General features: G+C 41.9%; 1 protein-coding gene across 3 annotated transcripts in view; it reads left to right on the top strand.

The window, feature by feature from the left end:
• Positions 1 to 24,554, top strand: part of ARHGAP32 (Rho GTPase activating protein 32) — a 265,471-nt gene that overhangs the window by 132,299 nt on the left and 108,618 nt on the right. For all 3 annotated transcript variants that reach the window (XM_070765689.1, XM_070765693.1, XM_070765690.1), the window contains exon 5: positions 20,484 to 20,570. In XM_070765689.1, coding sequence (XP_070621790.1) covers positions 20,484 to 20,570 — 87 coding nt within the window. The remainder of the gene's footprint in view (positions 1 to 20,483; positions 20,571 to 24,554) is intronic.

Below are 24,554 nucleotides of genomic sequence, written 5' to 3'. Positions count from 1 at the left end.
CTCTTGGTCTGTCATTTGTAATTTCAGTTTTGGTATTTTCTCTTGTCTTGTCAAATAAAATTTGTTCCACATCGGTCATTCCTTCATTAACATCTTGTAGTCTTATCTCTAGAAGCAGACATCATTACTGACAGCATTCATATTGCGGTTTCTAATTTGTGCCTGCATTCTTCTGAGATTTCATTTAATATTTCCAATGTTATAATGTTTTGTGTCATTTTGAAGGTCCCGGTATGACATCAACCACAGGGGTATTTTTCCCGTTGTGCTTAAAATTCTTTTGTCCCCTCTTATGTCCAGTTTCTAAAATCACTATTTAAAAAAAGCTTTGTATTTATTACAGTTGATTCCAAAAATCTATAGTAAAAGACAATACAGTATTCCAAATTTATCTGGGCCCTTAATCCGTTTATCATTTTTTCAGACAGCAATCTTTTTAAGATTTTTGCTGTTGAAAATTTTCTTTAAGTTCGTAAAATTATAATTAATTTTCATTTTGTTCAGAATTGAAGATAGATTTATCCAGTGAAGACTTTTCAAACTCATGTTCAAATATCTTTAATAGTTGTAAGATGATTCATTGGTAATTTCTGAAAGTGTTTAGATAGTGAGGTTTGTAAACTAAATGTTCTTTAAAGGCGCTACCTCAATTGCAAATAATAATAAACTCATAGAAAACCACTGTATTGCGTCCTCTTGTGAAGAGCAGTTGCCCAGAGCACAGATGGGTGATCTCCATCTTTTGTTTAAAAGCAGAGGTTTCAAGGACCTGGTCTACTCATGGTTCCCTGGTCTTTACCGCTACCTTTGAAAAGTGTTCGGAAACTTCAGATTGTGCAGAACGCAGCCGCGAGAGCCATCGTGGGGCTTCCAAGATCCACCCATGTTTCTTCATCACTCCGTGGCTTGCATTGGCTGCCGATCGGTTTCTGGTCACAATTCAAAGTGTTGGTCATGATCTTTAAAGCCCTACATGGCATTGGACCAGAGTACCTCCAGAACCGCCTGCTACTGCACGAATCCCAGCGACCGATAAGGTCCCACAGAGTTGACCTTCTCCGGGTGCCGTCGACTAAACAATGTCGTTTGGCGGGCCCCAGGGGAAGAGCTTTCTCTGTGGTGGCCCCGGCCCTCTGGAACCAACTCCCCCCAGAGATTAGAACTGCCCCCACCCTCCTTGTCTTTCGTAAACTACTCAAGACTCACTTATACCGGCAGGCATGGGGGAGTTGAGACACTTTTCCCCCAGGCTTTTTTATACTTTGTTTTATGTTTGGTATGAATGTGCTGTTTGGTTTTTAAAATAATGATAGGGTTTTATATGTTTTTTAATATTAGATTTGTTCCACTACTATGTTGTTTTTATTACTGTTGTGAGCCGCCCCGAATCTTTGGAGAGGGGCGGCATACAAATCTAATAAATAATAATAAAAATAATAATAATTATCAGGTCTGCTAAAGCAGAGCCATCTTCAATTTACCATACCACCCTCAGAAATCTGGACCAAACTGGTGTATTTATGGAGATTATTAGATACCAGGGTCATAGGCTAGAGAGTTGCAAACCTCTCCCCAAAACTCTACATGGCCTTGTCTATAAAATAATTGGGTCAGACTTGATAAACTGCAACCTTACGTCCCAAGTGTAACCTCCTCTGTTTCTACAGTTTAACTCTCACTAGGAGCTTGCTCCCTAATAAGAGAGCACAGACTCTGGGTTTTCATGGAGCAGAAATCTGAGAAGCATAAAATCACCTCCCCAAATACAGCTGGTCCCCTAACTAATTGCCAATTATATCTTGAGGCTCAAAAGTCAATTAAGGGATAATGGGTTAATCTTCACTTCAACATCACAGTGGTGGCTTGAAAACCTGCGTAATGTGGAAATTAGACAGGTGATCAGGTCCTGAATGTGGTAATTGAGATTTCAATTAATTCAATAAAGCAGCATCACGCTGCGAAGCCTGTATATTTTAGAATAACGCCTGGCTGAATTCGCACAGGCTTCCTTACAGGTAAAATGTCCATTTGAGGCCGTTGACAATAATTGGAGGGGGGAGAAATCAGTATTCCGATATGAAATGCATTGATTGATTGATTGATTGGATTTATATGCCGCCCCTCTCCGAAAACTCGGGGCGGCTAACAGCAATCATAAACAGTGTACAATAATAATCCAATACTAAAAGCAAATTAAAAACCCCTTAATATAAAAAACCAAAACATACATACAAACATATCATGCATAAAATTGTAAAGGCCTAGGGGGAAAAGGAATCTTAATTCCCCCATGCCTGGCTTTGGGAGCAAGTATTTGCTTTCTATAATGCACTTTTTAAATTTACGACGATGAGATTTCAACCTGGAAATAATTCCATGTGGACAAACCTAATATTTCACTTTAATTATGGAGGATAGTTTGAACACTGCAACTAGGAGGAACCGGATACCCCACTCGCACGCCAGAGTTTATATTCTGAAATATTCTGGTTCAGCTTGATGTGGCTAAACTTAGGTTTGGGGCTGAAATGGCATCTCTGAGTCATGCGGATTTAGCAGCGAAGAAATGAATGTTCACTTAAGGAGGCAACAGGGGGGAAAAAAGATAATCCAGACTTGAAGATGTGTACGGTGGCTGTTTTTAGATCTCTAAAGCAGTGTTTCCCAACCTTGGCAACTTGAAGATTATTATTATTATTATTATTATTATTATTATTATTATTATTATTATTATTATTATTATTATTATTATTTAGATTTGTATGCCGCCCCTCTCCAAAGACTCGGGGCGGCTACCAACAATATAAAAAGACAATGTAAACAAATCTAATATTAAAAACAATCTAAAAAACCCAATTTAAAGAACCACTCACACATACAAACATACCATGTATAAATTCTATAAGCCTTTGCTGGCTGGGGAATTCTGGGAGTTGAAGTCCAGATATCTTCAAGTTGCCAAGGTTGGGAAACACTGTTCTAAAGGATCTCCTGGATAACTTAGATCAGTGATGGCGAACCTTCTTTTCCTCGGGTGCCGAAAGAACATGTGTGCGCGCTATCACGCACGCGCGAGTGCCTACACCCATAATTCAATGCCTGGGGAGGGCGAAAACAGCTTCCCCCACTCCCCGGAGGCCTCTGGAGGCCGGAAACGGCCTGTTTCCCAACTTCTGGTGGGCCCAGTAGGCTTCTGTTTCGCCCTCCTCAGACTCCAAAGACTTCCCTGGAGCCTGGCGAGGGTAAAAACGCCCGCCCCCATCCTCTCGGAGGCTCTTTGGCAGGAAAAACACCCTCCCGGAGCCTCTGTGCAAGCCAAAAATCAGCTAGCCAGCACACACATGCACGTTGGAGCTGAGCTAGGGCAATGGCTCATGTGCCAGCAGATACGACTCCGCGTGCCACCTGTGGGACCCGTGCCATAGGTTTACCATCACTGACCTCGATGTTCAGAATTATCTCTTTTAGTATACTCATGTAATCATCCCCTCCCCCAAATACCCACATCATCAGTAATAAAGGGAGTCTGAACTTAAGGCAATCCGCCCCCAAAGAAGATTATGCAGAGAAATACCGTACTCATCTGCCTCTCTTAACCATATTCTCAATGAATGTTTATCTCTTTCTAAATTGCTTTTGGGGGTAGGGAAGCTAGTCTCTTCCTTTCAAATACATACCTAGGCATGTTCACGCGCAGACACAGCCAGGCAGAAAAATCTTTCTGAGATGGGAGTTGCTTGATATGTTATTGCTGGCTTAGAACGTGAAAGAAATATGCAAGTGAGCATGTTTTGAAAGAGAAAAAAAAACACCCCATACTATTTTGTCTACTTAACCTCTTTATGGAGTAACATTCTCGGGATGATCCACAAGATAGCACAGTTCCATTGAAGTAAATTCCTACCCAAAAAGTCATTGTAACCTAGCAACGACTTCAGACCTGATTTAACTGCTTGCTAGATGCTAATGCAGAACCTTAATTTATACCCAGAGAAATCAAACTCTGATTTTAAGCGAGCCTCACCTTTGGCAATTGGAGAGCGGGGAATACATAAGCATATAACTGGGTGGGTGGGTGAGCACTCTTATCCCCTCCCCCCCAATAATTTTTAAAGTGTGTTTATTTATTTATTTTATTTATTTATTTATTAGATTTGTATGCCGCCCCTCTCCGAAGACTCGGGGTGGCTAACAACAATAAAAAGACAATGTAAACAATGTAAACAAATCTAATATTAAAAATAATGTAAAAAACCCCAATTTAAAGAACCACTCATACATAAAAGCATGTATAAATTCTATAAGTCTAGGGGAATGGAAATTTCAATTCCCCCATGCCTGACAACAGAGGTGGATTTTAAGGAGCTTGCGAAAGGCAAGGAGGGTGGGGGCAACTCTGATATCTGGGGGGAGCTGGTTCCAGAGGGTCGGGGCCGCCACAGAGAAGGCTCTTCTCCTGGGTCCCGCCAAACGACATTGCTTAGTCGATGGGACCTGGAGAAGGCCAACTCTGTGGGACCTAACCGGTCGCTGGGATTCGTGCGGCAGAAGTGTTGAAAGATTAGCCAGCTAATCTTGCATTTTTTAACTTTTTACTGACAATTATGACGTTTTTATAAAATGTACAATTGCACCAGTGATACTTTGGGAAGCTAAATATTAGAAAACAATTTTGCTCTTTCCTTATGGAAAAGATCAGCCATAGGGACTGGTTTGGTCAAAAGTCAGCAGTATGTTTTTCTTGTGGCTGTTGATAAAAATAGGATCACCAACACCCGATGACCGATATGGTACAAGAAGAAGAGGAATAGGTCCTATCATTCCAGGTTATCCTAATAGATAGGAATTTTATGGGTGAAAATGAAGATCAGCTCTGAAATACAGTTTATGACCGTAAATTTCCCAAATATGCCCATGTTACACCAACACTCCGCAGTCTGCATTGGTTGCCGATCAGTTTCCGGTCACAATTCAAAGTGTTGGTTATGACCTATAAAGCCCTTCATGGCACCGGACCAGATTACCTCAGGGACCGCCTTCTGTTGCATGAATCCCAGCGACCAGTTAGGTCCCACAGAGTGGATCTTCTCCGGGTCCCGTCAACTAAGCAATGTCGCCTGGTGGGACCCAGGGGAAGAGCCTTCTCTGTGGCGGCCCCAGCCCTCTGGAACCAACTCCCCCCAGAGATTAGAACGGCCCCCATCCTCCTTGCCTTTCGTAAACAACTTAAAACCCACCTTTGCCACCAGGCATGGGGGAATTGAGATCCTCTTTCCCCCTAGGCCTTTACAATTCTATGCATGGTATGTATGTACGTATGTTTGGTTTTTATATTAATTGATTTTTAATCATCAATACCAAATTACTATTGTACACTGTTTTATTGTTGCTGTTAGCCGCCCCGAGTCTCTGGAGAGGGGCAGCATACAAATCCAATAAATAAATAAATAAATAAATAAATTTATTTCTGGGTTTCTGCCAAACCTGATTGTAAGATTAAAACAGGGAAAATTCATTTAAATCATGCTTTAAAAATCCTGGCTGGATAAAACTCCCAGAAGACAGCATATTTGGTGCTTGAAGACCTTGACATCTTAAAAATTCAAAACACAGATATTAGACCACTAATGAAGACCAGCCCGAACAATAAGCTCTTTAAGATTTTCTCTTGGTTTTTTAAATTGCCACTCAAATTGCTTGAAGTAATCTTTATCAAAACATGCGTAGGTTTTTAAATGAAAAGGGGGGTTGCAGAATTGTGCCCGGGGCTTCTGAGCAATCAGAATGAAAGGCAGTAAGTAGATCAATGCAGTGTTTTTGAAGTAGGAGAGTACTCAGACAAATATTAAAGCACCTTTTAAAGTGAAAAGTCTATTCAACACATACACAAAGGGATATGTATATGGTTAGGTTATTGCTTCTGCTTTGTAAATCATTTGATGGTTGATTTTTTTAAAAAAGAGCCATAATTACTTAATTAGAAGGCAATGCATAACATCCTGAGTTGTGGAAAGAGAGGAAGATATTCATGCAGTATATTTGGTTGTAGCTCTGCCTTAGAGGCCTTTACTTCTGAATCCACTACCCTTATAGCTGGTGATTAGTGTCTGTCTCTATACAGTATTCCCTCGATTTTCACAGGGAATGCATTCTGAGACCGCCCGCGAAAGTCGAATTTCCGCGAAGTAGAGATGCGGAAGTAAATACACCATTTTTGGCTATGGACAGTATCACAAGCCATCCCTTAACACTTTAACCCCCTAAATTGCCATTTCCCATTCCCTTAGCAACCATTTACTCACCATTATTACTGGTAGTCACCATTGAATAAGACACTTAGTGATCCTGATATTTATAAACATAATAATTTATTAACAATAATTATTCTTTTTGTTATTTATTTGCAAAAATTATTAGTTTGGCGATGACGTATGATGTCATCGGGCGGGAAAAACCGTGGTATAGAAAAAAAACCGCGAAGTATTTTTTAATTAATATTTTTTGAAAAACTGTGGTATAGGCCAGTGTTTTTCAACCAGTGTGCCGTGAGACATGGTCAGGTGTGCCGTGAAGCTCAGAGAAAGAAAACAAGAGAGAGAGAGAGAAAGAAAGAGAGAGAAAGAGAAAGCAAACAAGAGAGAAAGCAAGCAAGAGAGAGAAAGCAAGAGAGAGAGAAAGAGAACAAGAGAGAAAGAAAGCAAGAGAGAGAGCAAGAGAAAAAGAAAGCGAGAGAGAGAGAGAGAAGGAGAGGGAGGGAAGGTGGGAGAGAGAAAGACATAGAGGGAGGGAGGGAGGGAGAGAGAAAGAGAGCAAAAAAGAGGAAAGAAGGAAGAGAGAAAGAAAGAGGGATGGAGAGAGAGAAAAAAAGAGGAAGGGAGAGAAAGAGGGAGAGAGAAATAGAGCGAAAGGGAGGAAGAGAGAGCATTTTTTGGTCCAATATTTTTTTAGCCGCCTCCCCCCCCAAACTCAATGTGCCCCATGGTTTTGTAAATGTAAAAAATGTGCCGCGGCTCAAAAAAGGTTGAAAATCACTGGTATAGGCTATTCGTGAAGTTCGAACCCGCGAAAATCGAGAGAACACTGTACTAGAAACTTGTCAGCAGTGGGATCCATTTTGGAACAGGCTGCTCAAGAAATTTTATTCACATCTTTTAGTGCTAAAATAAAATACTTTTTTTTTTTTTAAAAAGAAACTTTCAGGAGTCTCTTGGGTTTTTGTTGATTTTAAACTTATGCCCTGATATTTCTAGTCAGTCAATTAATCCATTTGAGTTGTCATAAGGCTACGGTTAATAAGAATAAGAGGCCAGTTGTGTCCATAATGGGAAAGAAAGGTTTTTATTTCAAAGCGAGATGCGCCGATTTTTCGGTTCTCGTTTTGATAGATAGATAGATAGATAGATAGATAGATAGATAGATAGATAGATAGATAGATAGATAGATAGATTTTATTGGCCAAGTGTGACTAGACACACAAGGAATTTGTCTTGGTGCAGATGCTCTCAGCGTACATAAAATAAAATATACATTTGTCAAGAATCATGTGGTACGACACTTAATGATTGTCACAGGGGTCAAATAAGCAATGAAGAAGCAATATTAATAAAAATCTTAGGATATAAGCAACAAGTTACAGTCATACAGTCAACATGGGAGGAAATGGGTGAAAGGAATGATGAGAAAAACTAGTAGAATAGAAGTGCAGATTTAGTAGAAAGTCTGACAGTGTTGAGGGAATTATTTGTTTAGTAGAGTGATGGCGTTCGGAAAAAAACTGTTCTTGTGTCTAGTTGTCTTGGTGTGCAGTGCTCTGTAGCGAAGTTTTGAGGGTAGGAGTTGAAACAATTTGTGTCCAGGATGTGAGGGGTCAGTAAATATTTTCCCCGCCCTCTTTTTGACTCGTGCAGTATACAGGTCCTCAATGGAAGGCAGGTTGGCAGCAATTGTTTTTTCTGCAGTTCTGATTCTCCTCTGAAGTCTGTGTCGGTCCTGTTGGGTTGCAGCACCAAACCAGACGGTTATAGAGGTGCAGATGACAGACTCAATGATTCCTCTGTAGAACTGTATCAGCAGCTCCTTGGGCAGTTTGAGCTCCCTGAGCTGGCGCAGAAAGAACATTCTTTGTTGTGCTTTTTTGATGATGTTTTTGATGTTAGGTGACCATTTTAGGTCTTGAGATATGATAGAACCCAGAAATTTGAAGGTCTCTACTGTTGATACTGTGTTGTCTAGTATTGTGAGAGGTGGAAGGGTGGAAGGGTTTCTCTTAAAGTCTACCACCATTTCTACGGTTTTGAGTGTGTTGAGTTCTAGATTGTTCTGGTCACACCACAAGGATAGTTGTTCAACTTCCCGTCTGTATTTTTTCTAGTTTTAGTTAGCTCATGCTAAAATGTTGTCTATAAACCATGGTCGGGGTTGTATTCTGGAAGATCCTATTTCTGGCAGCTGTTTGGATTTCAGCCGCAGAAAAACCCGACCGTCCAACTTCATTAATTTCTTTTCCAGTAATCTGCCCCCCCTTTCTTCCCCCCCCCTTTTTCTTAAATGGTGAGATGTTAAGGCCCAGCAATACTGGCCTCAGTTGCACTCTCTTCAGCCTTTACGGTTTTGCAAGGGATTCCGTTGGCTTGCCAAAATGGATCAGGGAAACATCAAGAGAAGTGAAGCCAGCCTTGGAAAAGGAACAGAATGAGATGGTGCTTTTTTTAAGTTCCAGGCATCGGAGGGTAGTTTCTTATTTTGCTTGCTTTTTATAAGGAAAAAAAAAAATTGTGGCAGCCAGTTGAAGGTCTAGCCTCGGAATGCTGTCCTGCAAATATCTCCTCCCTGCTCCCTCCCCTTGTTTCTCTTGGCACCCGTTAAGCTACATGGTTCATCTGGCCGGACCTTTTCATACAAGAGCGTAAGTGAGGGGGGGGGGGGGGGGGTTGGAAATGGGAAGGGACCACCGATTTGTCCACGGCGCAAATTCAGCATGAAATGGGCAGCTTGGAACAGGCGGACGGGGGCACCCAGGGACATCTTTGTCCTTCTTCATAGGTACGTTCAATCCCAAGCGACGTGGGAACTAGGGAAAGAAGCCACCGAATGGAACGTGAGGTTTTTAATTTAGGTTTCCTGGCCGGCTGGAGTCCTCCTTGCATTTTGGAGCTGATGCTTGGAATGGTTTTTCTTTTTTTTAATTTTAATTTTTTTCAATTAGTCGCTGGAACTATCTTGGAATTCACAGGCCTCGGTTGAGCCGTGGAAATAGACGGTCATTGTAGCAAGGTTAACAGCAGAGTGGACGGGCAAAGTTGCTTTTTGGAAAGCATCTTTGGAGGAACCAGGCGTCTATTCACAGCAAAGGATCTCAGCGATGGAGGCAGCAGGGGCTATGTTTTGAGTGTGGCAGCATTTAAAGGTGCCTTTTAAGAGAATCAATACATTTTATTAACTTCCATCTGTGCTTTTACTTAGTCTTGTAGGCAGGAGATTTTTTTATACGAGCAGCAGCTGTAAAAGCTGAAGGGAGGGGAGAAAAATCCATTTTCTTTTTCTCTCTTCGGTTTGAAGATTAACCTTTTGATGACTGATTTTTTTGATGCACTAAAAAGTTGGTGCCTATAATCAAAGTTATGGATACAGAGGTAGTCAATAAAATTAATAGGAGGATTTCGTATTGCTTCAAATGGTGGTTTCAGTCTTTGTTCTTTAACTGCAAAGAAATGACAGCATTTGGAAGCCTGGCTAGTTGGAATAGTATTTTTGCATGTAATTTCATTTACATGTGTTTCTAGCACTCCTCGTGCATTGATATGTATTATGAAAATGCTGTATGCATGCGTCTTGTTTGTATATGGCAGTACAGTTATAAAAGCAAAATGTATTGGGAGTCAGGCTGCAGAAAAACTCTTGAATGACATACTGTTAAGCGTATACCTCAATGCTTGCATCGGAAATGAGCTTTTGAAAACCATGTTTTCAGACTGACGTATAGAAATAAAGCTCACAGCAAGGAAAAGGGGCTTGTGTAGATGAGAAAGAAAACTTGTTTTGAACCGCAGTTCCATTTTAAAGGCACTATTCCAGGGTGACTTTCAAATATTTATTTATTTATTTACTTATTTACTTACTTACTTATTTATTTATTTATTCATTCATTCATTCATTCATTCATTCATTCATTCATTCATTCATTCATTCATTTATTTATTAGATTTGTATGCCGCCCCTCTCCGAAGACTCGGGGCGGCTAACAACAATATAAAAAGACAATGTAAACAAATCTAATATTAAAAGCAATCGAAAAAACCCCAATTTAAAGAACCACTCATACATACAAGCATACCATGTATAAATTCTATAAGCCTAGGGGGAAGGGAAATTTCAATTCCCCCATGCCTGACAGAGATGGGTTTTAAGGAGCTTGCAAAAGGCAAGGAGGGTGGGGGCAACTCTGATATCTGGGGGGAGCTGGTTCCAGAGGGTCGGGGCCGCCACAGAAAAGGCTCTTCTTCTGGGTCCCGCCAAACGACATTGCTTAGTCGACGGGACCTGGAGAAGGCCAACTCTGTGGGACCTATCCGGTCGCTGAGATTCGTGCGGCAGAAGGCGGTCCCCGGAGATGTAGATAAAAAGTGTAACATAAACATAATAATGAAAACCATTATACCACTGGTTCTCAACCTGGGTGTCAGGACCCGTTGGGGGGGTGGGGTGTTGAATGACCATTTCACAGGGGTCGCATAAGACCATGAGAAAAGACAAATTTCCCATGGTGTTAGGAACTAAAGTTTCTATTCTGGCCCCTTGGAACATATCTTTACAATCCAACTAATCAGGTGTTTACAGTGGGTGTGTCCTTCTGACCTTCCTGCCAATCAGCTTAAAGCTCTGTTGGGAGAATTGGCACTAGGCTTATGGTTGGGGGTCACCACAACATTAGGAACTCTATTAAAGAGTCGTGGTATTAGAAAGGTTGAGAACCACTGCATTATACAATATTTGTTAAAATATTGACCTGCCACAGGGCAATAATGTCCACTCAGGGGACTGTTTGAGCAAAATGTGTTTAAGACTTGACATCCCAAATGAAACTGGTTCCTTGCCTATAGGACTATCAAAAGAAAGGTCCTTAAGAAGCCTGATTAATGGAAGTTAAAGAGTGGTAAATTTTAAAAAATGGTAAAGAATGGGTAGCAGATATAGAGATATTTGTCCAGATTTACTTAAGAGTCTTAGACCTTTTGGAACAATGCAGAAATTCTTTTAAAAATATTGTTCCAATCTAATTTTCGTGTATCCATTGTGTAATTAGATCTTGTAAAGCTTTGTCAGAAATATTTCAACACTTTGTGTTGTGATTAATAAAATGTTTCTCAATTTATGCAGTATAGAAAGAAATAGTTTGGGTAAATAGGAAATCAAATGTGTGAAATTTGTTTCTCGTAAGTATGGTCTTTCTGCTGAAGCTGAACTACCAATTCTGCAAAATCACACAAGTTTTTCTTCGGATGTTAATACAGTAAATCTCTGGTTCCTCCAGATTGTTGTAGGAAAAACATTTTTTCAAAAAAAAATATTCTTTCTTTTACGCTGATTACCACATTTCTCCTGGAGAGAGAAGTAACAGCCCATTGCTCCAAATGTAGATGTGTCAGAATTTTTTTTCTTCCTTTTTTCTTTTTTCAACGTTGAAAAGCATTAAACATTTTATTCTCCTTCATCTGCAGCAAAGTAATCCCAGGAAGATTTGTACAAGGAAACAGTCAAAAAAGACTGGCCATTTTTAATCTTGGGAGAGATCATAAAATTAGGGGCCAGCTTCACAGTAACAAAATCCTGTTGGCATTTTGGTAATTTTTTTGACACATCGGGGCCCAATCGTTCATGGCTGGATGGACATTCATTCATGCCTTGGCCTTGCATAATGTCTGCCCTAGTTAGGACAGATCAGTGTTTATTTGCTGTGTTAACAACGATAATAGCCTGTTGACAAGCTGTGGGTTTGGATCCAGTAATCAACTAGAGCTTGACCTTATCTTGGAAAGGAAACTTTAAATCAGGGAAGAGCTCTTCAAGCGCTCTGATTTGGAGCACATGCTTTGCATATGGAAGATAAGGCAATCCAGCCTCTTAACAGATCCAGATAAGGCTGAGAAAAATAAAAATCCAGCCAGTTTGCATAAATTAGGGTTTGCGGTTCTTCAGATGTTGCTGAGTGTTAACTCCAGCAGTCCCGGTCAGTGGAATTTGATGCTTGAGAGTGAAGTGTGAAATATACAAATACAGTGATCCCCCGAGTTTTGCGCTCTCGATCATTGCTAATCGCTATATCGCGATTTTTCCACCTGGAAGTAAAAACACCATCTGCGCATGTGCGCCCCTTTTTTCTATGGCCACGCATGCGTAGATGGTGGAGTTTGCGTTCCCCAGGCAGATCAGCTGCTGGGCGGCTTCCCTGGGTCTTCCCCCTCTTGCTGGCGGGAGGGCGAGCGGCGGGCATCAGCGAGGAGCCGGGGTTTCCCCTTTGCGTGGGCGGCCAGTAAGACCCCAGCGGCGCTTCCCAGCTGAGTCCCGAAGCCAAACGCGGAAGTTCGCCTTTGCTGTCTGGCTTCAGGACTCAGCTGGGAAGCGGCGTGAGCGAACGGCGTGGGTGGGCGAAGGGCGGGCGAGCGGCAGCGAGGAGTTTGCGTGGGCGGTGGGGAAACCCCAGCGCCGCTTCCCAGCTGAGTCCCGAAGCCAAACGCGGAAGTTCGCCTTTGCCGTCTGGCTTCAGGGCTCAGCTGCTGCAAGCGAGCAGCCGGGCGGGCGGGCGAACGGGCAAGCGGCAAGCGATCTTGGGGTTTCCCCGTTGCCTGGGCAACGGGGAAACCCATTCTTCGGCTCCTCGCTGCTGCCGCACTGCGGAGCAGATCAGCTGTTGGGCGGCAGAAGGGGTCTTCCCCGCCGCCCACACGCAAACTCCACCATCTGCGCATGTGCGGCCATGGAAAACAGGACGCGCATGCGCAGATGGTGTTTTTACTTCCGTGCCGCTACATCGCGAGTTTACGATTATCACAAGGGGTCTTGGAACGGAACCCTCGCGATAATCGGGGGATCACTGTATACAGTTTATACATGGAATGTTTGTTTGTGTGTTTGCTTTTAATAATGGGTTTTTTAGTGTTTTTAAATTATTAGATTTGTTTTTTACATTGTTCTTGTTATTGTTTTGAGCCGCCCCGAGTCTACGGAGAGGGGCGGCATACAAATCTAATAAATAAATAAATAAATAAATAAATAAATAAATAAATTATCTAGTCTTAGTTGAAGTTGGCACCAGCGTAGAAGGACATACGGTTTGACTTGATAAAAAGCAGCTTCCTGTGATCCTTAGTTTCTGTCCAGCTTGCGCATAATGTTGATGTCAACTTGCATAATATATGATGTGCGTAAATACAGGTAGTCCTTGACTTATGACCAGTTGCTCAGAGATTGTTTGAAGTTACTACAAACCTCCCCGGGCTACTTATAATCCAGATTTGGAAGCTAGCTAGTACTTTTTCCTCTCCCTCCCTCCCCCCACTCTTTCTCTCTCTCACACACACATTTTGGGTGCTTGGCAACAGATCCCCATTCATAACCGTTTGTGGCAACCCACGGTCACGTGATTGCACTTTAATATTTTTTGTTATTTTTTATTTTGCCGAAACTCAGGCAATTTAACTCCTGGTATTTGCTGGAAACCGGCTTTGTGAACAATGGTTTTGCTCCGTGATCATGACATTTGCTTAACAACTGTTGCAAAAGAGATCGTAAAATTGGGCATGATCACACCGATTACCTGCTTAACCACCATCTTGACTTAAGACCATAATTCCGAGCTCAATTATTGTTGTAAGTCAAGGGGTACACAAATCTCCACATTACTGCATGTCACAAATATGGTTAAGGGGAGATTTTGCCTGTGGAAAAGCCTGTTCATTGGTGCATCTGATAGGGCTGTGGTGGAATGTCTATTTTATTTAAAGTTGGGTGAATGTTTAACGGTGGCACAATGGTCAGAATGCACTATATTACAGGCAAACTCTGCCCACAGTCTGGAGTTCAATCCTGGTAGGGCTCAAGGTTAACTTCCGTCCCTCTGAGGTCAGTAAAATGAGGACTGAGATTGTTGGGGACAAGATGTTGACTCTGTCAGCCGCTTAGAGAGGACTGTAAAGTACAGTGGTCTCTTGACTTGCACGGAGGATACGTTCCAAGACCACCCGCAAAAGTCAAATTTCCGCGAAGTAGAGACACTCCCTTCCTTCCTTCCTTCCTTCCTTCCTTCCTTCCTTCCTTCCTTCCTTCCTTCCTTCCTTCCTTCCTTCCTTCCTTCCTCCCCCTCCCCCCCTCCATTCATGGTTTTACTTACCCCCAGAACCCACAGGGGCAACGGGGCGGCAAACTGGGGGCTTTGCTGCGCTCGCTGCCGGTGTCTCCCATGGCGGAGGCGGCAGCACCGGTGCTCAGGGTCAGGGCAGGGGAAGGGGAAGCTGAAGACAAGAGGGATCCACCCAGGACTCAAAGCCGGGATTCCAGGCTGGTCAGCTGGGAGGTCGGACGGCTTAGCTGGGTGGGGGAAGAAGAGGCGGCAGCGGCGAGTGGCAGTAAGGCTCAGCTTCAAGTGGAGCGTACCAACGCTCCGAGAATTAAAGGGGAGAGATCGGGAGCCTGGGGCGGAAGCGGTTCTTTTATTTAAAGAAGCAGGATGGCTGGAGTGGAGGAGAGTTAAAACACACACTAGTGTACAGCGGGAGACTGCAGGAAAATGTTCAAATGTTCAAAAAAAAAACCTGGAGTATTTTTTAATTAATATTTTTTCAAAACCCGTGGTATAGCTTTTCCACGACAGTCAGACCCACGAAAGTCAAGGGACCACTGTATAAGTCTTAAGTGCTATTGCTATAGATCAAGACCCAGATTGTTGGGGACAAGAGGCTGATTCTGTAAACCGCTTAGAGAGGGCTGTAAAAGCGGTATATAAATGCTAATGCTAGTGATAGCTAACCTTTTTCTCATCATGTGCCGGTAGTGTGTGCATGCCGGCACCCATAATGCAGTGTGCCCCCATGCATATGCACATAACCTCCCCACATTGCCCTGTGACCCCCACGCCGGCATGCATGCAAATGTGCCCCCCCCCGTTTTGGGCCTAGCAGGCCTGCCTACAGCCTGCTGGTACCAAAAATGAGCCATGCGGGGTGTGCCCCCTCCACTCCACTCCCCCACTTTGGGGCTAGCAGGCCTCCTTCCAGTCTCCTGGGGGAAAATGGCCATGGGGGGGGCACACCACTCCCCCCTGCCCCTTGCTTATGTGCATATGACCCTCATGCACGCACATGCGATCTCCCACATGCGCCCCCCTGCGCATTCTAAAAATAAGCTGGCTGGTGGGATGCATGTGGAGATGCGCGGTGGAGTTGTGGCATGCATGCCATAAATCAGTGTTTCCTAACCTTGGCAACTTGAAGATATCTGGACTTCAACTCCCAGAATTCCCCAGCCAGCAAATGCTGGCTGGGGAATTCTGGGAGTTGAAGTCCAAATTTATTTATTTATTTATTTATTTATTTATTGGATTTGTATGCCGCCCCTCTCCAGAGACTCGGGGCGGCTAACAGCGACAATAAAACAGTGTACAATAGTAATTTGGTATTGATGATTAAAAATCAATTAATATAAAACCAAACATACGTACATACATACCATGCATAGAATTGTAAAGGCCTAGGGGGAAAGAGGATCTCAATTCCCCCATGCCTGGCGGCAGAGGTGGGTTTTAAGTTGTTTACGAAAGGCAAGGAGGGTGGGGGCAGTTCTAATCTCTGGGGGGAGTTGGTTCCAGAGGGCCGGGGCCGCCACAGAGAAGGCTCTTCCCCTGGGTCCCGCCAGGCGACATTGCTTAGTTGACGGGACCCGGAGAAGATCCACTCTGTGGGACCTAACTGGTCGCTGGGATTCGTGCAGCAGAAGGCGGTCCCTGAGGTAATCTGGTCCGGTGCCATGAAGGGCTTTATAGGTCATAACCAACACTTTGAATTGTGACCGGAAACTGATCAGCAACCAATGCAGACTGCGGAGTGTTGGTGTGACATGGGCATATTTGGGAAAGCCCATGATTGCTCTCGCAGCTGCATTCTGCACGATCTGAAGTTTCCGAACATTTTTCAAAGGTAGCCCCATGTAGAGAGCGTTACAGTAGTCAAGCCTCGAGGTGATGAGGGCATGAGTGACCGTGAGCAGTGACTCCCGGTCCAAGTAGGGTCGCAACTGGTGCACCAGGCGAACCTGGGCAAACGTCCCCCTCGCCACAGCTGAAAGATGTTTCTCTAATGTGAGAATGTCTTCAAGTTGCCAAGGTTGGGAAACACTGCCATAAATTCTCCATCACAGCTATAGATGAATATTATATTAATAGCAATGAAACTGAATTTGCTCGATCACTTTGAAAATCTACCTTTGAGAGATAATTCTGTCGGAATCGTCCATAAACTTGAAATTTCCCCTCATTGTTTTAATAGTATGGGGCATGTGCCTGGCTTGTCTAGAATCAAAAAGGCAGGGAAATCTTCTCTGCGGCCCACAAAAGGTTGCCTGGGTTGGTACTTTGAACAGGATGGGGTTATCTGCATACTTAACTATGTATAATGTGCCTTATGGCGTGACCTTTATTGTCGGTTAAGAATGTGATTACCATCTTAAATTTCCTTAGGCAATTCTTTATTGTGTTAGCAATATCTGTTTCACAGTTTGTGTAAAAGCACAACAGTTCTTCCACAGCCATTGTTTATTGAACATTTTAATTGACCTGGAGAATCATCCAGTAAATAGTTCTGCATGGTAATAAAAGGTCGCTTGAATTTTCTGGCTACAAGAAGCTAAAATATAGCTTCCCATTTTTTGAAAATGGGAAACTATATATTTTTTTCTTCACCGGAGAAAAAGATATGTAGACCAATGAGTTCTAGTAGGAAGACGTAATAGGCCTCTATGTTGAATGTGGTAAATTATTTGTAGGAAATAATGAACAGAGTATGTCTCTACTACTAAAACATGATATTTGTTCCACAATTTGTAACTACTTGGTGGGGGATTCAAGTTATGGCAGTATTTTTGAGCCCCTGCATTCCGTAAAATAGGAGTCCCCAAACTTGGCAACTTTAAGCCTTGTGGACTTCAACTTTCAGAATTCTCCAGCCAGCTCTGCTGGGAGTTGAATTCTGGGAATTGAAGTCCACAAGTCTTAGAAGTTGCCAAGTTTGAAGTCCTCTGCCATAGAAGTTTCTGAAATATCTGGAAAAGCAGCACAATTTATAGCACATCATGTAATTGACAAGCATTAATTGTACCAGTGCTGAACAATTTCAGGCTAAAGTCTGTTTTTCCCTTGAACAGATTGTAACCTGGGCCAAATAAAAAAATATTATGGATCTGCATAAATGGGATTACAACTTCAGCCAGCTTCAATTCAATCCCCCTTCAGATTACCAGGTTTCCCCCTTCATAGTACAGGTAGTCCTCGATAGTATAAAAACTCCTAAAAACAATGAGGCAATCTAAAAACAACTATCAAGCAATTAAAACAATTAAGGTGTAAATACAAATGAGGTTGACAATGTATATACAGTGTTCCCTCGATTTTCGCGGGTTCGAACTTTGCGAAAAGTCTATACCACGGTTTTTCAAAAATATTAATTAAAAAAATACTTAGCTGTTTTCCCCCCTATACCATGGTTTTCCCCACCCGATGACGTCATATGTCATCGCCAAACCTTCGTCTGCTTTTAATAAATATTTTTTAAAATAAACTTTAATAAATAAACATGGTGAGTAATAATCTAAATGGTTGCTAAGGGAATGGGAAATCGCAATTTAGGGGTTTAAAGTGTTAAGGGAAGGTTTGTGATACTGTTCATAGCCAAAAATAGTGTATTGACTCCCGCATCTCGTAAAGCATGCCCCGCGAAAATTGAGGGAACACTGTACTCAGTAGCAGGAATCTCCAACCTTGGCAACTTTAAGACTTGTGGACTTCAACTCTCAGAATTCTCGGATTTGAAGTCCATAGATCTTAAAGTTGCCAAGATAGACCCCTGCTCAATAGGACAGTAGCTCTGGGAGAGACAGAGCCTAGGATGGGTGGATGCTTTCCCAAGCATTCTAGTTCAGGGATATCCTACCTTGCCCACTATAAGACCTGTGTACTTCCAAATCCCAGACATGCTGGCTGGGAATTCTGGGAATTGAAGTTCACATGTCTTGCGAGTTTCCCAGGTTGGATATTTCTGCCCTAGATGATGGAGAATTCTTACCAGAAGCATGATTGAATAAAGCATTTTGGAAAACGGTTTAAATGTATTGATTTCTCCTACAAAGTCTCATGTATATACACATATATTAAACTATATGTCAAGGCTACGACTAATGAACTCAAGCAAATCAGAACTTGGCTACTTCTCAAAGGTCTTGTTTAATGAGTACATCAGCTTAAATAGAAAATGAAATCTAAATCTTCCCTGTGGTTTCAGTATGATTAAACTAGGAAATAACCCTCATCCCCCAAGTGGTTACAGGTCACGTTGGCCAATTGAGTTAATTGGAGTGCTTTTCAGACACTCCTTCCCCAACCTTATTCTGTTGCCAGTAGAGATGACCTTGGTTCTCATGAGAAAGCTCTTTGTTGCGACTAGTAATGCATTTCACACTTCTGTGTGGCAACTGAAGAACAGAAAGGTAGTTGCGGCCAGGTTCAGTTCGAAGTTGACAATACACACACACACACACACAAACACGATCACTGCTTCACCCCAATTTTGCAAACCCCAAATCAGCGAGAGAAACCTGCTTCAATTAATCTTTCCTTAATGAGCAGCAATCATCATTTTAGTCATTGTTTATCCACTGCAAGATGAATGCCTCTTCCAAATGTTTCCAACCTAAATGGTCCTGAGCTTTCTTTTTGCACTTGAACCTGCAATACTGTATGTGGCATCTGAAAATGTTGTATTATTTAATCTTTAAAAGATGATTAAAGTGTCTACATAGAAAATTGCCTTAAGTAGTGATGGATCAATCTTGGACTGTGCAGAGATGAATAGACTGACAAGGAAAATTAAAGATGAGGAAGACACAGAATATTATAATGTATGAGTGAAATTTTATGACTGGATACAAAATGAATATATATACTGTAGAAATCAAATTAGAATGACTAAAAGAGAAGAAAATGAAGAATAAATGGTGGTAGACCCAGGTGGCAAGATTACATTTTGAGGAGGCAGCATTACATTAACAGTATCTACCTAGTCCTAAAATAAAGAGTAAAATGTATAGAAATTATATAAAAACTAATGATTTTAAAAGAGTCACTGATAAATGAAAGATGTCCGGGAATATGTAATCAGTCTGTTAAATGTAAGAGGAAGTAGGATTAAAATCACTCAAGAGGGAGAAAGAGGAAGTAGAAAGGGAAGGGAGAAGAGTGGAGGAAAGTAGGAAAGGGGAGAGAAGGAGTAAGAAGGTAGAAGGAGGAGAGGGAGATAGAATGAAAGGAATGTAAAAAAACCCAGACTGATAAATAACATCATAAACTAGGTGCAAAATAGGATATTGATTCATGACTGACTGGATAAAAATGTATAATTCTGTTTATTATTTACATGTTTTAAGGTATATGCATTGATGTATATATGAAAATTGTGGAGAAGAAATTTAAAAAATTCAAAGAATAAGCTAGTGCCGGATCACAGAACTGTTTCTATGAATCTAGTACTAAAAAGCTCCACCAACTAAGAATTTTAAATTCTAAAACTTAACTTGAACACTATTGGCTTTTTAAGAAGTTTGATATTACAAGATTTATTTATTTATTTATTAATTTATTAGATTTATATGCCGCCCCTCTCCGCAGACTCGGGGTGGCTCACAACAGCAATAAAACAGTATATAATAAACAAATCTAATATTTAAAATATATCTAAAAACCCCATTACGTATTTTAAAAAACATACAACACAATCATACCATACATAACACTATATAAGCCTGACGGCAGAGGTGGGTTTTAAGAAGTTTGCGAAAGGCAAGCAGGGTGGTAGCAATCCTAATCTCCGGGGTGAGCTGGTTCCAGAGGGTTGGGGTCGCCACAGAGAAGGCTCTTCCCCTGCATCCCGCCAGACAACATTGTTTAGTCGACGGGACCCGGAGAAGGCCAACTCTGTGGGACCTAACCGGTCACTGGGATTCGTGCGGCAGGAGGCAGTCTCGGAGATGCACCTGATTGGACTGATACCAGAGTATAGCATCTTTCTAAAAACCAAAACGACCAGCGCGCATTGTAATAGTTGTTTCGCTGATAGAAAATGCATTTTGAAGCAAATTGTATTTAAATGTTCTACTTTGTACATGTTTGGCTTATCTTTGTTAGCTAACATCTCTCGCTGTATCTCTCTTTCTCCTCCCCGGAATAGCTTTCACTCCCCGAGGAACAGAATGAAGTAACAAGAAATGGCTGTGAGTCCAAAGAGCTTGTCTACCTGGTACAAATCTCTTGTCAGGTAAATAATATGATCCTTCTTCCCTTGATTTTATGAAAATGCATGACGTGAATGATAGTTGGCTGATTTCCCCGATCCCCCCCCCCCCAATGTTTCCCACTGTTTATAATACGTGAAGATAATATTGGGTTTCAGGAAACACCTGAGTAACTTCTAAATTGGATCCATTTATCCTGGAATCACTCACTTATTTTTGTTGTGTGGGAAGCTACTCTCTCCCAGAAGAAAGAAATACTTTAGGAAATATGAAAAAGGCAGAATATTATATTTCCCCTAAAAGAGAAATTGAAATCTTAAGGGAGACAGAAACTCAACCCCAGCTCCCTGCCCCTGTTGTGGTTAGCTCTGGCCCAGCTCCTGCCCCAAGGACTGTGGATGTGGGGGAGACATCCACATGCTGCAGGCCTGTTTTGCCCCCGGTGGAATCTGCTGATGAAGGCTCCTCTGACCAAGAAGACATGAGTGACAGGGAGGAGGAGAGTGTGGCAGACAGCTCAGAAGGAGATCAATTATCTAGCTCCTCCTTGGATTCAGAACAAGAGTTAATGATACAGCCACGCATGCGGAGAGCCATGCGTAGGCAACAACAATTGAGAGAGTATTATCAAAGAAAATGAGGCCACCTGTGGTTGGGTGGGGCTGTGGTAATTAGTGAGGCTGCTATAAATAGCAGCCTGTGGGTTTGGCCATTGTGGAGGATTATCTGATTGTTGTGTTTCCTGACTGCTTTGCTGACTTTGACCTTTGTCTGCTGATTTCCCCCCGCTTTGAAACTAAACCTCAGAGCAAAGTGTGTTTCACTTTGTGAAAGAAGGACTGTGAATTGCCTCACAGCTGCAAGCTAAGTATCACAGAACTGATAAGTGACTTGTACAAATTACCAGTTTGTTTGGAGATGAGTGCTCTTTGCTATACCAAAAGAGGGCTTGGTTTAAGTGAATTTTCATTACAAAGAACATTGTTTTGAATTTTCCAACGTCTGTGTGTCTGAAATTTGTACATGCGAATTTTTGGGAGGATTCTACCAGAGAGCCCGACAGAACAGCCCCCAGCAAATATTTGGTGCCCATGAAGAAGGACTGGGCCAACCTATCCACAAGACAAAAGACCTTCACCCTCAGGGTGATGGGATTAGCCCTCATTCAAGATCCTAACCAGGACAGAGCCATTAAGCCAAAATAGGATCTTTTCAGAACACAAGCCTCTTCATTACATTGTCACCTTCCCAGCTTCAACCAAATCTGGGAGCTCAGACGAACTCAGCTATGACCTCTGCATAGCTCCATGGGAGTCTGACAGCAACCAATAGAATACATGCTCTTGCCACAGGAACAGGAAGCTCAAGAGCAAAGAGTAAAAGAAGGTATAAAAATCTCTCACTCTCAACTCCATTTTATCAGCTGCCCAGAATCACATGTGGTTCTGCTTCATAATTAAACCATCTTTCCAATCAGCCACCATGTTCCCAGTGTCTTTCTTTCTCCCCACTTGGAACTGAACCAGATGGATATTCCTCCCAACTATTGGATACAATGAGAAATTTAATTACATTAAGGAATATCCAGAAAGTGATGGTTCAGGTTCTACTCAAAATATTTCTGCCACCCATGCTAACATATTAATAACTTACACTATACGTGATCATCGCTTATGATCTTCCCAGCCGGATTCCCACAAAGTAAAGAGTGGAAACCAAGTTTGCTTGACACCCATATGATTCACTTAACCACCACAGTTAAGTCAATCATAACTGTGGCAAAAAATATGTGAAATAGGGCGTGACTCCCTTAATAATCCCCATGTTTAATAACAGAGATATTGGCATCAAACTGGTTGTAAGTCAAGGAATAACTGTAGTGAGGCATAGCCCCCATATTCATAAAGGATAACAAAGCCATCACTTGAGCGGGGGAGAGTAGGTGGCTTCTCCATAGTGGGTGGAGCCAACATCAAAGTATAGGGTGACACCATCCATTCAGCCAACGAGGACTGAGTTTGTCAAATTGTAGATCTTTGCCTTCATTCCCCCCTCTTTGACTCAGTCCTTGGTCTGACAGGATGTGTGTGTTTCACTCTCCCATCTTGAGATATCATCCACACTTTTCTATGGATCAAGAGTTTGAGATTTGTGAATTTCTCTCTCACTTGATTTAATTCAACATCGTCGGCATCAGTGGAGTTGAAGGCGGCTTAGAGCTGACGCTCTAGCTGTTTCCTGTGGCTGAGCCTCCAGCCGAGGGCCCTCTTACTACCAAGGTGGGTGGTTTCCCTTGCTACCTGGCCTTGGGAGCTCCCAGTTTGGTCTTCGTCAAAGAGGGGGCAATGAAAGCAAAGGTATAGAGCTACAATTTGACAGACTCAGTCCTTATTGGCTGAATGGTTGGTGTCGTCCCATACTTGGATATTAGCTCCACCCTACGAAAAGAGGTGTATCAGGTAATGACCAATGCCCTTTTATGATAAAATGATGATAAAAGCTCAAAGGACCTTAATTGCAACCTTAAAAGCAAGTAGGATAGGGAAAGCAAGTAGGATACTTGGCTGCATAGCTAGAGGTATAACAAGCAGGAAGAGGGAGATTATGATCCCGCTATATAGAATGCTGGTGAGACCACATTTGGAATACTGTGTTCAGTTCTGGAGACCTCACCTACAAAAAGATATTGACAAAATTGAACGGGTCCAAAGACGGGCTACAAGAATGGTGGAAGGTCTTAAGCATAAAACGTATCAGGAAAGACTTCATGAACTCAATCTGTATAGTCTGGAGGACAGAAGGAAAAGGGGGGACAGGATCGAAACATTAAATATGTTAAAGGATTAAATAAGGTCCAGGAGGGAAGTGTTTTTAATAGGAAAGTGAACACAAGAACAAGGGGACACAATCTGATGCTAGTTGGGGGAAAGATCAAAAGCAACATGAGAAAATATTATTTTACTGAAAGAGTAGTAGATACTTGGAACAAACTTCCAGCAGACTTCCACAGTAACTGAATTTAAACATGCCTGGCATAAACATATATCCATCCTAAGATAAAATACAGAAAATAGTATAAGGGCAGACTAGATGGACCATGAGGTCTTTTTCTGCCGTCAGACTTCTATGTTTCTATTAAAAATGTATGTTTTTCACTAGTTCATGCTGGAAGCAGAAAACAGCTTTAGAGGCTTTAGAATTTTAATCTTTGTGTACTGCAGGGCAGAGAATTCAAGAATTTGTGCTAGGTTGTGGATTTTCAGCTACAATATTCTGCATATCCCTGAGCTCAGGCACTGAGATATACCTAGTGCTTAATCATAACAAGTCTTCTGCACTGTATTTCAGTTACAGAATATTCTTCCACCTTTTTTTTCATCTCCCAGAGTCTGACAGGTTGGGGTTTTTTTGTCCATCTCATCCTCTTAACACTTTTATTGCTATGACATTTTCACTGTTTTTAAAAAAAAAAGACTTTCTAGAAAAGACTGTTTTAAACTCTGCTGATTTTAACAAAAAGATGGTTTTACATAGAAACATAGAAGACTGACGGCAGAAAAAGACCTCATGGTCCATCTAGTCTGCCCTTATACTATTTCCTGTATTTTATCTTACAATGGATATATGTTTATCCCAGGCATGTTTAAATTCAGTTACTGTGGATTTACCAACCACGTCTGCTGGAAGTTTGTTGCAATACTACTCTTTCAGTAAAATAATATTTTCTCATGTTGCCTTTGATCTTTCCCCCAACTAACTTCAGATTGTGTCCCCTTGTTCTTATGTTCACTTTCCTATTAAAAACACTTCCCTCCTGGACCTTATTTAACCCTTTAACATATTTAAATGTTTCGATCATGTCCCCCTTTTCCTTCTGTCTATCCAGACTATACAGATTGAGTTTTAACCGTTTTAACTGATTAATCGTGGTGTTCTTCATGTATCTTTGTGTTCTTGTTATTTATCAGTAACCAATATGGATAATATGCAATATTGACCACACCCAG

Source organism: Erythrolamprus reginae, chromosome 12 (genome assembly GCF_031021105.1).
Source record: "Erythrolamprus reginae isolate rEryReg1 chromosome 12, rEryReg1.hap1, whole genome shotgun sequence".
Taxonomy (NCBI): domain Eukaryota; kingdom Metazoa; phylum Chordata; class Lepidosauria; order Squamata; family Dipsadidae; genus Erythrolamprus; species Erythrolamprus reginae.
The sequence above is the reverse complement of the archived record's forward strand: the minus strand, read 5'-3'. Positions and strand labels throughout refer to the sequence as shown.